The sequence below is a fragment of the Fukomys damarensis genome, unplaced genomic scaffold (assembly GCF_012274545.1).
Source record: "Fukomys damarensis isolate Sample0158 unplaced genomic scaffold, DMR_v1.0_HiC HiC_scaffold_26, whole genome shotgun sequence".
Lineage (NCBI taxonomy): Eukaryota > Metazoa > Chordata > Mammalia > Rodentia > Bathyergidae > Fukomys > Fukomys damarensis.
The window spans coordinates 11,026,821-11,042,673 of record NW_022900938.1 but is presented as its reverse complement, the minus strand read 5'-3'; the positions used below and the strand labels follow the sequence as shown (position 1 = coordinate 11,042,673).

The 15,853-nt window shown below is 43.4% G+C and overlaps 1 protein-coding gene across 1 annotated transcript in view; it reads left to right on the top strand.

The window, feature by feature from the left end:
* Positions 1 to 830: 830 nt before the first annotated feature.
* Positions 831 to 15,853, top strand: part of Fam171b (family with sequence similarity 171 member B) — a 56,013-nt gene continuing 40,990 nt past the window's right edge. The window contains exon 1 of the mRNA XM_033756390.1: positions 831 to 898. Coding sequence (XP_033612281.1) covers positions 853 to 898 — 46 coding nt within the window. The 5' untranslated portion in view covers positions 831 to 852. The remainder of the gene's footprint in view (positions 899 to 15,853) is intronic.

Here is a 15,853-nt window from a genome sequence, read left to right as displayed (position 1 = left end):
CCGCTGCACATTGCGGGGACGTGGGCCCCTCGAGCGCAATGTCACACATCGGCCACGAAACAGAAGCCTGGGCACGTGTTGTGGGGGCTTTTGGGGCTGCGCTCCTCTCTCAGGAATAGTAGTTAAGTGGGGTTTGCCCGCCATGACGAGTGTGTGTGTGTGTGTGTGTGTGTGTGTGTGTGTGGCGATGAAAGCGCTGGTGACTGCAGTGATTCCTTTAGGCGGATTAAAATAATGCTTTCTGATGTTTGTGTGGGGTGTGTTGAAAAGGATGCTGCCCAGTCCTCCGGAAGCGCTGTGGTCTCCACACGAAGCTGGTTGTCTTGTTCCAGGCGTGGTCTATCCCCCCACACAGCTAGTCGTCTTCACCAGCTTAGTGGGGTCATTTCTGCCCCATCCTCCTGTGGCTTCTCCCTCCTGATATTTGCTCGGATGCTGAAAAAGGCCCAGAGAGCTCAGGCTCTTGGACGCCCTCCCCAGCACCTCCAGCCGTGACCCCTGCCCCCCCGCCACGCTGGTCCCTGTGTCACGGTCTGCACGGGGACATAGGGCTGTTTCCTCTCCCTGGATTGCTCAGGCCGGAGAAGGCTGTCCCGTCGGGTGTAACAGGTGGTGACCTGCAAATTCTTCTGCCTCTCCCCCTGGCGTGGGCTCCTCCCTGCCCCTCCTGTGCTCAGCACGAGGTGTCCGTCTGTCTCTTGCTAGCCCAAAGCTCTGGGACTTTGTTCTGTTCGCTTGGATGTTTCTGTTGAAGAGCGCTCGTGTGTGTGTGTGTGTGTGTGTGTGTGTGTGTGTGTGTGTGTGTGGACACCGTGAATGAATGGGCGAAGAAGCAGCACCTTACCAGGGTCAATGACTGTTTCACGTGCTGAGTATTTGCTGTTAAACATCGTGGGAGGTGAGCAGCGGGTTATTTTAAAGATGCAGAAGAGTTATGCAGAAAGATGAGAATGTAGGTAATAAGTCTGTCAATTTTGGATCTTTATTATTAGCTACTTTCCACGTTTATCTTCTGCTGTCCGCAGAGCTAACTGATGATGAAACTCGGGTTGTCCCGAACGTTCCTTTCCGAAGTGCACTCGGAATGTTAGGTGACCCAGGAGGGCATTAACTGTTACACCTTTAAAGAGCTGACCTTGAGTCAGAGTTTCTTTTTCACCCCTGTCTGGTGCTTCTGGGTCTTGGGAAGTGTACTGTGAACGTGGTAGAGCTTTCTCACGAATGATTTGGAAAACTAAGACACATTCAGTGCCTGGTGCAAGACAGCGTTTGTGTGCATAGCAGAGAAATCGGCTGGGTTGTGCTGTGTGTCTAAACCTTTGTGTCTCAGTATTGCGGAGAAATAAGAAACTGAGGTTTCAAAAACTTGAATGTGAAACTTAAAAAGCTGGGATGCCAGGCGTGGTGGCGCAGGCCTGTAATCCCAGCAATTGGGAGGCTGAGGCAGGAGGATCACTGTGAGGCTCAAGACCAGCCTGGGCTACATAGTGAGTTCCAGGTCAGTCTCAACTACATAGTGAGACCCTGTCTCAAAAACACAAACAAACAAACAAACAAAACTTGGGATTTAAAAAGAGTACGTTTGCATTTCCTCATTGACTTACAAAAACAGTGCCCTCCCACATGAGTGAGAAGAGAGACACTGAGGTTAAAGTCCGTCAGATCTGTTGTTTCCTCCAGTGGTGGCAGGTGCTCTAATTTCTCCATCTGTAGCAACACCTACGACCAAAGAACGGTGTGGGGCTGGAGAAGGATGACCTGGGGACTGGAGGTGGCAGAGACCACTGTGTCCTATTCACTCCTTTACACAAGCTACATTGAAAGTCCTCCGTGTGCAGCCCAGACACAGGTTATCTGTGGATCTTTAGAGACAACTTTTGCATGCAGAGAAAGTCTTGAAGAGTATGTTTTAATTTTGTGGTATGAAAAATTCTCTCTCTCTCTCTCTCTCTTTCTCTCACTCTCTCTCTCTCACTCTCTCTCTATATATATATGTTTTTTTTTTAAACTTGGTATTTTAGAAACTGCAGATGACCCAGAGATAGAAAGGGAAGGGATGGGAGCAGAAGGGGACAAAAAGAATTTAGACGTATGCTGAACTTGTGATTATTACGTGCTGCAGACATGTACTGATAAAACACGCACATTATCACGCTAAAAGACTACACCAGTCACTCATCTTTAACTGACCCGGAGTTTGGCACCACTGCTTCTCACCTACCTCTGTCCACGTCTGTCTCCTACATGGGATTTTTTCAGCATCCCCCTCTTTTTTTAATTTTGAGGCAAAGATGCATATGTAGAGATGAACTTTCCTTACTGTACTGCTTTGACCTATGGGTACTGCCGTGTAAGCCCCAGCTGTATCAAGACCGGATGTGGAACATCTACGGCACCCTAGAGCGCTCCCTCCCGTCTGCTTCCCGGTGCTGCCTGCCCCTCACCTGAGCCCACAGCTGTTCTGGTTGTTTTAATCATAGCTTAATGTTGCATTTTCAGGAGTTTAAAGGCGTGGCATCCCATAGATCGTACACTGTTGGGTCCAGATTCCGTAGCTTCGAATCATTTCCGCAGACTTCATTCATGCTGTAGCTTTTCAGTAATTCATTTCTTCTCACTGCTGAGTGGTATTTTATTGTATCTATAATTCTGTCGCTTCTGCTGTTATGGCCATTGGATTGTCTATAGTTTTAACAGTTGTGAATGAAGCTGTGGCATTCTTGCTGAAATTTGTGGGTGGACATGTTTTCATATTTCTTGAGCAAATGCTCAGGAATGGACTTGCCGGGCCAAGTGGCACACTTTTAAAGTTTACCCCCCAAAAAGTGTTTCCCCCATGTTCTGTGTAGCTGGCACCTATCTCACTTAGTAAAACGACTAATTAAAATTAATTAATATGCAATACTATATTTTAAAAGTTAACTTGATTTAAATTTTTTTAAAAAAATTGTGTATACTTAACACGTATAATATGACTTTTTTGGTGGGATTTTTTCAGACAGGGTCTCACTATATAGTTTAGACTGACCTGGAACTCACTATGTAGCCCAGGCTAGTCTTGAACTCACAGTGATCCTCCTGCCTCAGCTTCCTGAGTGCTGGGATTACAGGTGTGTGCCACCACGTCTGCCTATGAGGTTTTGTTTTTGTTTTTGTTTTTTGGTACCGGGGATTGAACTCGGGTCCTTGTGTTTGCAAGGCAGGCCACCGAACTGCTGAGCTAAATCCCCAGCCCTGCCTATGAGGTTTTGACGTACGTAATAAGTGAACTGACATAGCTATCGTCACCACCACATAGACTGAAGAGTTACCTACCTTCCTGCTCCCCTTTTTGGCATTAAGAGAACAAAAATCTTACCAAATTTCCAGTACACAATACGAGATATAATCCTAGACTACAACTACTACGCGGGTCCTCTAGACTCCTATCTGCCTGTGTCTTGCCATTTCCTTCTGCCCAGGGTAACCATTTTTTATTTCCTATTTAAACCTTGTTCCATGAAAGTATGTATTTACTTTTTTCAGTTTAAGAATCTGAAAATCCATGGGGAAGGTGGGAGTGGAAACTGGCTATTCTGTTTAAAAGTGCTCGTGTTCTACTGGCCGTATTCCCAGAGGGGGTAATTATGATTTCTTTCCAGGATTTTCATAACCAAGGGGAGCTCTTTCGTGGTGTTGATTACAGGTTGGAAACACATGGCATTGTGTTGAATTTGAGTCTGGTTTGTTTTAGTGGTGGTTTTACAATGTTCTTAATGTGACTGAACAGACACGGTGCCAGATATTTTTTCTGAAATAAAACTCTTCCCCCAAGTATGTAAATATTGAACTTGACTTCCTTTCAAAGTTCTGTCTTCCGAGGTTAGCTGCAGGATTGTTGTCATCATTTACTTGGCTCCGTGTCCTGATTCTTCATTTCTTTTTGCCTGAACTGCTTTAGCTAGGGAAAGGATGCACATTTTCCGCCTGCGATTGGTAAAAGGTGCACTTTCAAAGAGTTACCTGGAAGATGTTAGCGCTGTGAACGCTCTGTGCTTATGTGTGGTGGTGAAATACAGGCTTAAGTAAACAGCTTCTGTTTGCCGGGAGACGCCTTTGTATTTATTTATTTTTTGGGTGGGTACCGGGAATTGAAGTCGGGTCCTTACGCTTGCGAGGCAGGCCACCGAACCACTGCGCTAAATCCCCGGCCCTTTGGAGAAGACTTTTTAATTGGCCTCTGTGTGAGCATAATCCACATGTCCAAGACCTCTCACCTTTCCGTGCCTTTTAAATTCTTTTTCTCTTGTGACTCCCCATCATAACGGTTGGGCTCGTTCTGAAACACTTGCGGGTTCAAGCTGGACTATAAAGGGCTGAGTGTCTCAGGCATAAAATGAGCAAGTGATTGCAGGAGCCATTTCAGGCAAGGCCGTGAGTATCAAGGAAATGATCATCGTTCATTACTTCCGCTCCTCTTGTGCCCAAGTGACCCAGCCAGCCGGACCGAATAAATGGCTCGGCCATGTCGACGGGGTTCCGTGTCTGGCAGAAACATTCAGGTTTAAAATGAATTTCCGTTATAGATGAGATTTTAATTTCTATTTAATGTGCTTTTATTTCCCCGCAAGCAGGTTTTTATTTCACAAACGTTTAGGGAATAATTTGAAATTTAAATCAAGAGTTGCAAGTATTGGGGCCGGGGATTTAGCTCAGTGGTTCGGTGGCCTGCCTTGCAAGCACAAGGACCTGAGTTCAATCCCTGGTACCAAAACAAAACAAAACAAACAAACAAAAAGTTGCAAGTATTATTAGTTCAGTTTTATACCTGTTTGGGAGAGAAGTTATTGGTAAATGATATACTTTTAATTCATATATTAGCTCTGTTGAAATCGAGAGCACTTATCTGGCTAAGCCAATTACAGTTACTGTCTATGGACCCAATACTGGCTGGGTTTTTAGGTGACCCTCTGACCAGCTGGAAGCTGGTGGCCGTGCCCACACCTAGCTCTGGGCTCGAGCTGGGGGGGTCCTTTGTTTATCTCTGAGTAGTTCCTCCAGGGTGGTGGTGATGGCGAACCTTTTGGAGCTTTCAGTGATAAACAGCAGCTGGCTGTGGCACGCGTGCCCTAGGTTCTCCATCCGTGCTCTAGGGGTATCACAGAATCCCACATCCTTTTGTCTTTTCTACAGTGTCACTGCCTTCTTCCTACTCCTTTTGTCTCTTTGGTAACAAGACTGTGTCAAAAACAGAAACAGGGGGGCCGGGGATTTAGCTCAGTGGTTCGGTGGCCTGCCTTGCAAGCGCAAGGACCCGAGTTTGATCCCCGGTACCAAAAAACACCCCCAAAACAACAACAACAACAAAAAACCAGAAACAGGATGGTTAGGGATGATTTCTTCTTCTGAACCGTCCTGGCATATTGAAGCAAATCCCACCCTTGCCTGCTCTCTTGTGTTTTGGGAAAGGGTAAACATTAAAGCTGTCAACATGTGGCTCTGTCTAGTTCACTGCATTATGTTCTTCAAAAAAAAGCTTAACAGGCTGCCAGTCTTTTTCACCCTTGCACGAGCACTGTTTGTTTATAAATTTCTGGGTGACTGAGACAAGCTTACTGAAAGAATAATTAATCACCGTAAAAGTGAAATAGATGGAGACCACACCTTTTGTGTAGTGGAAAAAAAATGCCACCAAGAATAATGAGAGTGTAGAATTTATTTCACTATTTCACTAAATAAAATGAATCATGTATGAATCAATAAGTGTGTTGTGAAACAATGAATTAAACTTATATACCTGAAGTTAAAAAGCAGTTATTTACATTTAAATGAACGTATTTTTTCCAAATATTTACACTTGAAGACAAATTCTTTTCCTAAAATAAGTCCTACAAAATATATTTTGTAATGTATAAAACATTTCTGCTGTTAGATTATAGAGGTTTATCAGAAAAGCTATACTTTAAGGGCTGGGGATTTAGCTCAGTGGTTCGGTGGCCTGCCTTGCAAGCGCAAGGACCTGAGTTCAATCCCCGGTTCCAAAAAAAAAGAAAAGCTATAACTTTTACTTTCCAAAATTGAAGTGTTTCTCTAATATATTTCATTAATGCAATAAAAATGTAACTCATTATAATTATATGAGAACATATTTGTGTAGCAATGGGTGAAATAATCTGTTCTAAAGCCGTCAACAAAGAAGCAGAGGCTAAATCATAAAATTGAGAAAAAAAAGTGTTAATTTTGCAGCTTATACCAGATTCTGTGCTTTACAAATACCCTCCCTTGAAATCCTAGGCTCTTGGAATGAGAAGGAGATGGAAATGGCCGTCTCTCAGGTGCTTTGCTCTGGCTACGCGAGAGAAGTGTGCGACAGAAAAGATGACCTGTCCCATAGGCAGGCTGGTGTCACGTGGTGGTCTGGCAACGCATGATTAAAGCGCATAGGACAAGGGATGAGCTTTTTCATGACCCAGAACTTTCATTACCACCTGATTCAAGTTTATGAATCAAAAGAATCAAGGATGTGTGTTTAAAATTGCTTCTGTCCCGTAGAACTTCACAGTTAAGGAGTCTTGTAACTCAGTAAAGCTTCACAAATGTAGGAAGTCAGGGTGTTGGAAGTGAAGATTTCGGAGTCCCTGCGGAGGAGGAAAGTATGTACTCAGAGTGGTGAAACTTTTCCTCTGCTTGTGAAGGTAGTCACTGTCCCTTACACCTTACCCAGTTGATGTCCCAGAGAGCACAAGGGAGAGCAGGAGGGCTTCCTGAGAAGCCTGAAAGCAATTGTACAATCTGAAGATGCCCGGTATTCAGTGTATATGAGATTTTCAATGGAATTCCCGGCCCTGCCCCGGTTTCGTAAGCCTTTGTAAGTGAACTCAGAAGAGCGCAAAGGTAGCATTCAGGCTCAAGTAACATTTAGACTGGAATCACATTTTTGAGTTTTTTTTGTGAGGTTTTTGTGTTACGTGCAGATGTGGGTAAAATTAGTAAATGCAATAGCAATACAACCAGTCCTGCCAGAAAGCTTTTACCCTTATGAGCCATGATTGCTTAGCATGGGGTACCTTGGTCAAATCTTTCAGCCCCTCCTTTTTTTCTGGTAGATTCTGGGGATCAAACACAGAGTGCTGGGATTGCAGAAGTGTAGTCCCACACCTGGCGCGGCCTTTGGTCTTTCCACCTGTGTGTGTAGCAGCTCCGAGAATGTAACAAATGTGTTTTGAGTAATCACAATGACTCTGATTTGTACCCAGCTTTCAATATGTAATAAATTGGCTGATACTTAAATCTGAAAAGCCCCTCTGTTAAGAAATTTTGGCAGTCTACCCAGAAGCTCTGCGTCTCGGCTCCTGGCTAGTCCACTCAAGGCCAGGGTCCCTGGGATGAAGTTAATGATCTTAATAAGGGCTCTGCTGATGTTTCCAGTCATCAGACTCCTCTAGGCTTGACTAAGTTTCAAGCAGTTTTAGCCGATGAGGGTCAAGCCTGATTGCTAGCATTTGCAAGAGAAGGCATTAACAAAAAACATAAACCTTTCCCCACCCCTTGAACAAATATTAAACTTTGGTCTTTAAACTGTGGGTCAGAATAGTAAATTCAGCCTCCAGCCATTTAAATCTATGATTTAACTTCTTTTCACCACCAACACTATTCCAGGCTTTGTAATTAATGTCGTCCTTAAAGTTTTTCTTACTGCTTGGATTCCCACCTTTCCTGGTTTCAGTAATAACTAACCTCATCAGAGAAGCTCCATGCTACGAAGAGCAAAGAGTTTCTTTGTTTTGATGATTAGCTCTCTGTCTTGCAGAATTTTTCTTTCACTGGAAAATCCAAGTGGAGAAACGTGTATTTCAGCACATTATGATGTTCCAGAGATAAACAAGAGCATGTGTTTGAGGCTTGGAAAGCATCTTCAGAGCAAAGCATAGGGCACAGACATAAAGATAAAAAGATAGAGGTTCCCTGATGAATCCCAGCCCTCCAGAGGCCACTGTGGAAGGCCTGGCTGAGGTCGGGGCTCACAGGAACTCTGGGCGGGTCATGGGTCCCAGAGTTTAGAGATGGCCTTGCCCAAGGCTGGTGGAAGTGTGTTCAATCAGTTTACTCCTTTTCTTTCCCTGTCACCGTTCCTTATCAGCTGTATGTATGAAGTCTATGACTCTTGAATAATTTGCTAATCATCACATTCTGTTAAAAAATATCACTGCATATGAAAACCATGAGATGCTATTCCCTGGATATGTATGGGTCATTCAAACATCTTTAGATTGTAAAACACAGAAGTAGAAAAATAGGTTTTTGTTGTTGTTTGTTTTTGGTACTGGGGATCGAACTCGGGTCCTTGTGCTTGTGAGGCAGGCAGTGGAAACACTGGGCTAAATCCCTGGCAAAAAAATAGAGTTTTTACATTTAATTTGGCATTCCCTGAGTCAGCTTCCTTCTCTTTGACTCCCAGCCGTCTTGTTCCAGTAACACCACGGCTCCAGGGTCCTCATGTCTTTCTCTCCGTACCACGCCAAGCAAATCTTTCCTCCCTTTTTTTAGCTTTATTTTTAATTAATTGATTAATTTTTTGGTACCGGGGATTGTACATGGGACCTTGTGCCTGAGAGGCAGGCAGCTGAACCACTGAGCTGAATCCCCGGCCCCCTCCTCCCTTATTATTAAAAGCCAGCAATGTGTCTCCGTGGCCAACGAGGGAGCGTCACGAGGGCTGTGCGTGTCCCCGTCTCCACCTTTGACTCCACCTCGTTCCTTCAGGTAAGCGTGGCCACCCCAACCCTCTCCATCCCACTCCTCTGTCACCGGCTTCATCAGTGCCTCCCACTTGCTCAGAGGCTGTAGTTGACCTGTCTCTGTATTTGTTTTTCCTCCTGATTGGAAGCCAAATGAGTCCAGGTACAAGGATTCCTATGCTCGGGGCTGTAAATTTCTTTAAACACTGGATGCCTCCATAGGGATAAATATTTGGGTAATTGAATATTTTCTTTCATTTCCACACTTGAGTTGGCTTCTCAAGGCAGAAAATAATCTTATATGAGGAAAAGGCATAAAGTTTAGGATGGAAGGGGTAAAAATATACCAATTTAGGATTGAAGGAGATGCCTGCTTCAGAAAGAAATTCACAGAGAAGCCGATTGCTTGCTTGAATCCAGTTCATATTATATGCTGTTTACATTGGTGATAACATACTGGATTTCTGCAGTGACAGATTTCACTCTTCTTGAATTCTTTTTTAAAAAATTTAATTGAGTTTCTGCTACTTGCCAGGCATAATGCCTGATGCCAAAAATACACAAATAAAGCACATTGTCCCCATATGCAAAGAACACCTGGTGAGGACCTAGAAGAGACCACGAAAGATAGAAGACGGTGATAAGTGGGGTGCAGGGTGTGTGGGGTACCCTGGAAACATTGGTTTGCACACTGAGCTTCCCCAAACTCAGTAAAGGAAACTGCCCGTGTTTCCTTTAGAAAAGCATAATAATTAAAGTGAATTTCAAAATTATGTAGAAAGGCAGAAAAAAGATAGAGTTTATTTTCTTATTTTGATTTATATCTATTCTATTTTTATGTAGTATAATAATTATTTTCCTTTTGTCTCACTATTCTCTAGAATTCTTATTTCCTACTTCCATGGTTTGCCATTCCATTTTGTTAGAAAAGGGGAAAAAACATGGCGTTCTCCCTAATGCCCGTGTTTCTTGAAGAAGTCAGACTGGTCATGACTTTTCTTTTCTTTCTTTCTTTTTTTTTTTTTTTTTTTTGAGACGGGTTCTCACAGTGTATGGAGACTGACCCAGAACTCACTACGCAGCCCAGGCTGGTCTTGAACGCACAGCGATCCTCCTGCCTCAGCTCCTAAGTGCTGGGACCATAGGCGTGCGCGCCACCACGCCCTGCTAATGCCTTTTCTTTTGTTAAACAAGGGGGTTGAGTTCAGAATCCAGACATGAGCCTCACCTCCATCAACTCTTTGGGATCTACTGTGGGCTGGTGAGACTTTCTGCCTTCATACAGAACAGGATATTCCGTTGCCTTTAAACAGCGGGTGTGTCACCACATTCACTAAATTGTGATATTTTCGCAGCATATCCACCCTTCACAGGAGCCTGACACAGACTGCTGGTGTCTCAGTGGTCCTCAAGCCTCCCTCTTGACCCTCTCTGACCCAGCCTGCTGACCCCTTCCCCAGTATAGCATGGAAACAACCTTGGCTTCTCTTCTTGCCACTAAAGCAAGCCAAGTTTTATTCCCACGCCCCTCCGCAGGGTAGTGGGTGATTTAAGATACATTCTGTTAGCGATCGTGGTTGCATGAGCTAAATGGAGACTTAAGAAATAGAATTGAACATAGCAGTTGCCTGACTTTTTGCTAGACCAGGATGCTCAGGAAGAGCGATAAATACCAAGAAGTTTACGTATTCATGGAGTTTTTCTTCCTTTTTAGATAAGCTTACACATGGACTTAGTAGGAGATCATTTCGGTGGACATTTCCAGTGCAGAAGAAAGGGCATCACATTTATTTTAAATCATGTATGTTGATGCACATATTGTGGATACACAGTTTGCTGTTAGGACTTGAAGCAGCCTATACGTAGTTTCTGCATTAAAAAAAATAAAATCCCCGAGCCTGTAAATCTCCCACGCCGGGAGAGCCGAGACAGGGGACAGGTGGCTTCACAGGGGAGCATACGGCGGCTGCGGCTGCTGTCCCGGGGGCCCTGGCCCAGGCTGCCTGGGGTTCTGGTTTGCTGTGTCAAAGACAAAGCGGGAGGCACCACCCCCGGGAGAGGGGACTGCGTGCACGGGAAGGGGCAGTTTGTACACGTGTTCCGTGAAAGACGCCGTCTTAACCCAACAGCTCCGCTCCCCCTTTAGCCCCTCTCCGGTCTCACGTCTCCCTGTCCGCCCCAGGAACCAGGACGCACCATGGCGTCTGTCTTGTTCCGCTCTCGGAAGCCCCTAGGGGTAGGGTTTTAGTGTCTCTCCCTGCTGTTGTTTTCACAGCCGCTTCCCTGTGGAGGCCCCCACTCCATCTGTTGGGTAGAGGGTGGTACCTATTAGGGCTCTCTGTTCTCACTCAAGCAGTAACCTTGCTGAAACTCCGCCGTCTGTTCCTGCAAAATACAATCTTTAGCATAAAAATATATTTCCATTATATTGCTACGAAATTTGAAGTTTCCTTCAAGCTCCCACCTGCTTCGGTTTGTTTATAATGGAAACAAATAGAGTAATGGGTACCCACACACCCCCTTCCAGGATACAGTTCTTAAAATTTTGTCGTATTGATCTTCCGAATGCCTTTCTTAATATCTGGGTAACGTTCAGTGGGCAAATAATACACTTCTTTTGTAAAGATAAAACAATTATGAAAACCAAAAGGAGCTACTTAAAATCAGTGACAAAGAAATTCAAGCAATGAATGAATAAATTTCTTTTATTTGCAAAGGGATTTGGATTTAAGGCCTTTTCTGCTGAGCTACATCCCCAACCCCCTGGATTTCTTTTTTTTTTTTTTTTTTTTTTTTTTTTTGAGTCTGACTGCAATGGTCAAGCTGGGCTCGAACTTTCGCTCTTGCTTGATTACAGATGTGCACCGCCAAGCTTGACTTCTCTGTGTGAATTTTAGGGTGGATGTACACAGAATCGTCTGCCTGGCTCTTGTCTTCCCTTTCTCCTGCTTGTGCCACCCTCTCACACCCTCACTGACAGTGGAAACGGTGGGACATGAAAACCACGGAGCTGTTGTCAGCCACGATCCCACCACACGGAGAAAACCAGCCACGCCATGAACAGAAGTGGAGTTCCAGCTTCCGGTCATGCCCCATGTCCAGCTGGGTAACCATTACCCTCATGGTTTGCTTGTGCAGTCGTCCTTATATTCCAGGAGCTGATTACTTCTCAGTGTTAGGTCAGCAAATTCTGATGGGATTTCTGTCTCTCAACTGAAAAGTCTTCCCTAGCTCCGTGTGTGATGATTTCCTATACTAAATCCTACCTGAAACCTGTTGACAGTTATCTCTCCCACTGCCACATCCTGTATCTTTTTATTCCCAACTCCAGCAGAAACCTGCTTAGCCCTGCTTTCTCAAGGAAGCTTTTGTGGTCCACAATTATCTTTCCCTTGCTGGATCACTTATGCCCCTACTTGATGATCCAATACTTCATGATTTACTTAAATTCATTGATTTCTAGTATTTATTTCTCTCTTTTGAGCTTCTGAATTCTTTCAGAGCACAGATATTTATTTACCCATTTTATATCCCAGAATGTCTAACACTCAGTAAGTGCAAAGCGTGTTTAAATGGGCTTAATAATTGCCCGTTAGAGCAGTTCCACAAACTGTGTCTTTGGTCTTGTATCTTTGTCCTTTTCACAGTGCTACACATATACTGAAGTATCCCAAAATTCTTTTTATGTAAAAAATGTTTTTCTCAGTATTGTGTAAATACTCGTGTATTAAATTTAACTGAAAGGTGATGAATAGTATTGAGTAATTTTCTCTCCCTATCCTGTATTTTTATTTCTCCGCATTTCTACCTCTATTTTCCAGCCTCTCATTAGCACTCAGTTGTCACCTTTTGGCCCACGATGATGTTAACCTCCTGTCTTCTCACTTCTTTTTGGCACCTGCATTTTTTCTCACTTCAGAGGACTTATTTAGATGTCCTAAGGAATTTTTGCTTCCAAACAGGGATCTTTGTTTTTCTCTCCAGTGCACTGCTCAAGGCCTCAGACATAGGAAAACACATTTCTAAATCCACATTGCAAATAAGGCCCTTTAAATAATTAGTCCTCAACAGTTATCAAATAGAAGTCCTCTGCCACAAAAAGCATCACACGTGAGGGCAGTTATTAAGTTTATTTTCTTGGCATCGAAACTCGGTGGCTGTCTAATTGTTAGTGGACAGCTGTACGCCTTGGAAGGACAGAAGCCTGCTATCTGGAGAACTCAAATCTAGTGTGGCTGATCCGACTGACCGAGGGGATGCAGGGTTCTGGGCTGGGGCTGCAGTGGAGGCCGCTGGGGGTCTTGGCAGGACCACACGCTCTGTGCACACACCTGGTGCACAGGTGGCACAGCTGGCAGAGGACTCACTCCAGGGCTGCGTGGTAAGGTATCCAGAGTGCAGGCTTTGGTGTTAAAACATCTGGAGCTCAGCATCTGTCCTGCCCCTTCTTAGTTGTACTCTTAGGCACATCTCTAAAACTCTGCTGAGATGGAGATCATGACATGCAGAATTGTATCAGAGATGATGCGTCTAAAATACCAGGAACTCACCAGATACTGATCAACTACTGTTGTTAAGACTGTCTTCTTGTAAATGATATATCTCAGAAGTGTAAACATCATATTGACTTTTATTATATTAGGAAGGGTTGACTAAGTAGAGAGAAAAGATAACGTACCTGTTTTACAAGTTTCTAGTGAAGCTGGATTCATTTTCATGATTTAATTGTACATCTCAGATTTACTTTAAAAGTCATATGTTTCTGTAGTAAGAAGTGTTAAAACAGGTTGCAGAATAGAATTACTGTTTTTCTTTTACAACAAACTAGAAACAGTATTGCCTTTGAAACATCCCATACAGCAAGCAAACAAGGAAAATATATTTGAAAGCCAAAAATTAGTAATGCATTCATCTGTGAGCTTCAATTTTTCATTATTTTATTGATTCCTTTTCTTTGGCTGAGATGCTAAGACAAATTGCCTCTTAAGAAAGGCTCAGTCCACACAGTATCTTTTCTTCTTCTTTTTTTGTTCAGAACTATCTTAACTTGAACTAGAATATTCCTCAGCATACAAATAAGCCAACAAATGGTGCCTTTTGTATTTTGGAAAACTCTGTTGAGAAGACAGTGTTTGTTCTTAATTGGGGGAAAACAAAAATGTTTTACAGCTCTTCATTGTGCTAGCTTTGACACTGTGTTGGGTGGTATCATTTGTCTATTAAAATGATATGTCATGGAATAATCTCTTTACGAAGGAATTCTGTAAAACAGATAAAGCCTTTTCTTTTTGAAATGCTTACCTCAAAGGAATGCTAAAGTATCTCTTTCTCTAATACTGTGCTTGCAACACCCCAGCAGGGAAGGGCATTAATATTCCAATGGGGCAGCTGATGGATTAATATATTGATTGGTTCAAGAAGATTGAGTTCTGTGAAATCTGAGGCTGACTGAATTTTCAAATTGGTCTGGCAGTTGCATCTAAATAGTTAAACACTTTGAACATTACTATTCACTAGTAAATAAATATTCACATTTTAAGGAGTTTTCATTAAAATTAGAACTACATAATATGAGAAAAGTGTTCAGAGGTTATTTGGGATTCATGCTATTCTAGAAGTGGAAAGCAAGAGAGAATCATAAATGTTATAAAGGACAAAAAGGATTCATTGAGTTTATTAAAAATTCTCATTCGGGATGTGGGATGTGTCCAGATTAATATAAGAAAGCAGGTGAAGGTTAAGAAAGTTGGTGGAACAAAAATAAATGGGAACACCATTTAGGAATTATTTTAAATCTATTTTGGATACAACTGAAAACAAAGGACTCAGCTGTGTTAAACAGATTTTTTTCCTTTGGACTTCTGGAACCCAGCAAATAGCAGAAAGTCAATTTCAAATCTGAATTTGGGTTAGGTTCAGAGTACCTTTGCTGGATGGTTAGATTGATGGATAAATGTTTGCTTCTTGATTGGTTGACAGCTATGGGAAAGGCCAATAAGGCAGCTGTTTCTAAATTGATGGCCTGCTAAATGAAAGATCTGAACTCTGTCACTCAGGTTTTGACAACATAAAGGAAAGAATTAAAAGAGTTTATCTTAGAAGTGGCAATTTCCTGAAGCTTGCGAATTCCAATAATTAAAAATTAAGTGTGATATTTTGAACTACCAAGATGGAAAATAACCCACACAAAGACACGGACTTGTAATACAGTAGTCAAATTCAACACAGCAGACGCAACTGAATATCCGCTGTGCACAGACTCTCTGGCTTTTTGAAGAGTTTGAAGAGCAAGTTTTTCTCTCTCATACTTAGCATTTATAGATGGAGGATGATGGCATAAACACATGGGAATGTAAGACAGTGTCACAGTGTGATTGTATTAGTCACCTTGCTGCTGCTGAGAAAAAAATGTCTGACATACACAATTGAAAGGTTCAGTTTCAGAAGTTTCGTTATAGATAGATGAGCTAGGTAGAAATATTATAGGCAGTCAGATAGGGCCAAGTCCTCAAGAGGGCCAGGACAAAGGTGAAACACACCACAGCTGCACATCGGCTGAAAACCAGGCCTCGAGATAGAGACGAGATGACCAGACCCATATACTCCTTTAAAGAATTGGGCTTAGTGAAGTATAGGGAAGCATCGATCACTCCGGGGGTGACCAGAGACCTCTGGACCCACCGCCTCCTAGGAGGATCCTTGTTTTTTCCATCCACGCTTAGTACGTGACTTGCTTCCCAACTGGACCTCCATTACCTAAGTGACTGTACTTACAACCTTATTGGATGTTCACGGCTGTGGCCCATGTTGTACCTGCCGGGGTTTCACCCTGTAAAACTCCTCTGTAAAGTGGGGTCCTTGGGCTCCCCACTCGGGACCCCTCCTGCCCCTCAGGAGCTTTCCTATCCATAAATAGCTTCCTAGTCTTAAACTCCGTCCTTCCTAGGACTCCTTCTTCAACTTCTAGCGAACAAGAACTTGACGCATCATACAGTTAGCAGGTTGGGAGACGTATTTCATATTTTCCTGCGACAGTTTGAGTCCACGGTCAGCTGGACCCTTTGCCTCAGGCCTGTGGTGAGGCAGGAACATCATGGCGCAGGGCTTGGTGAAGGAAAGCTGCTCGCCTTGTGGCA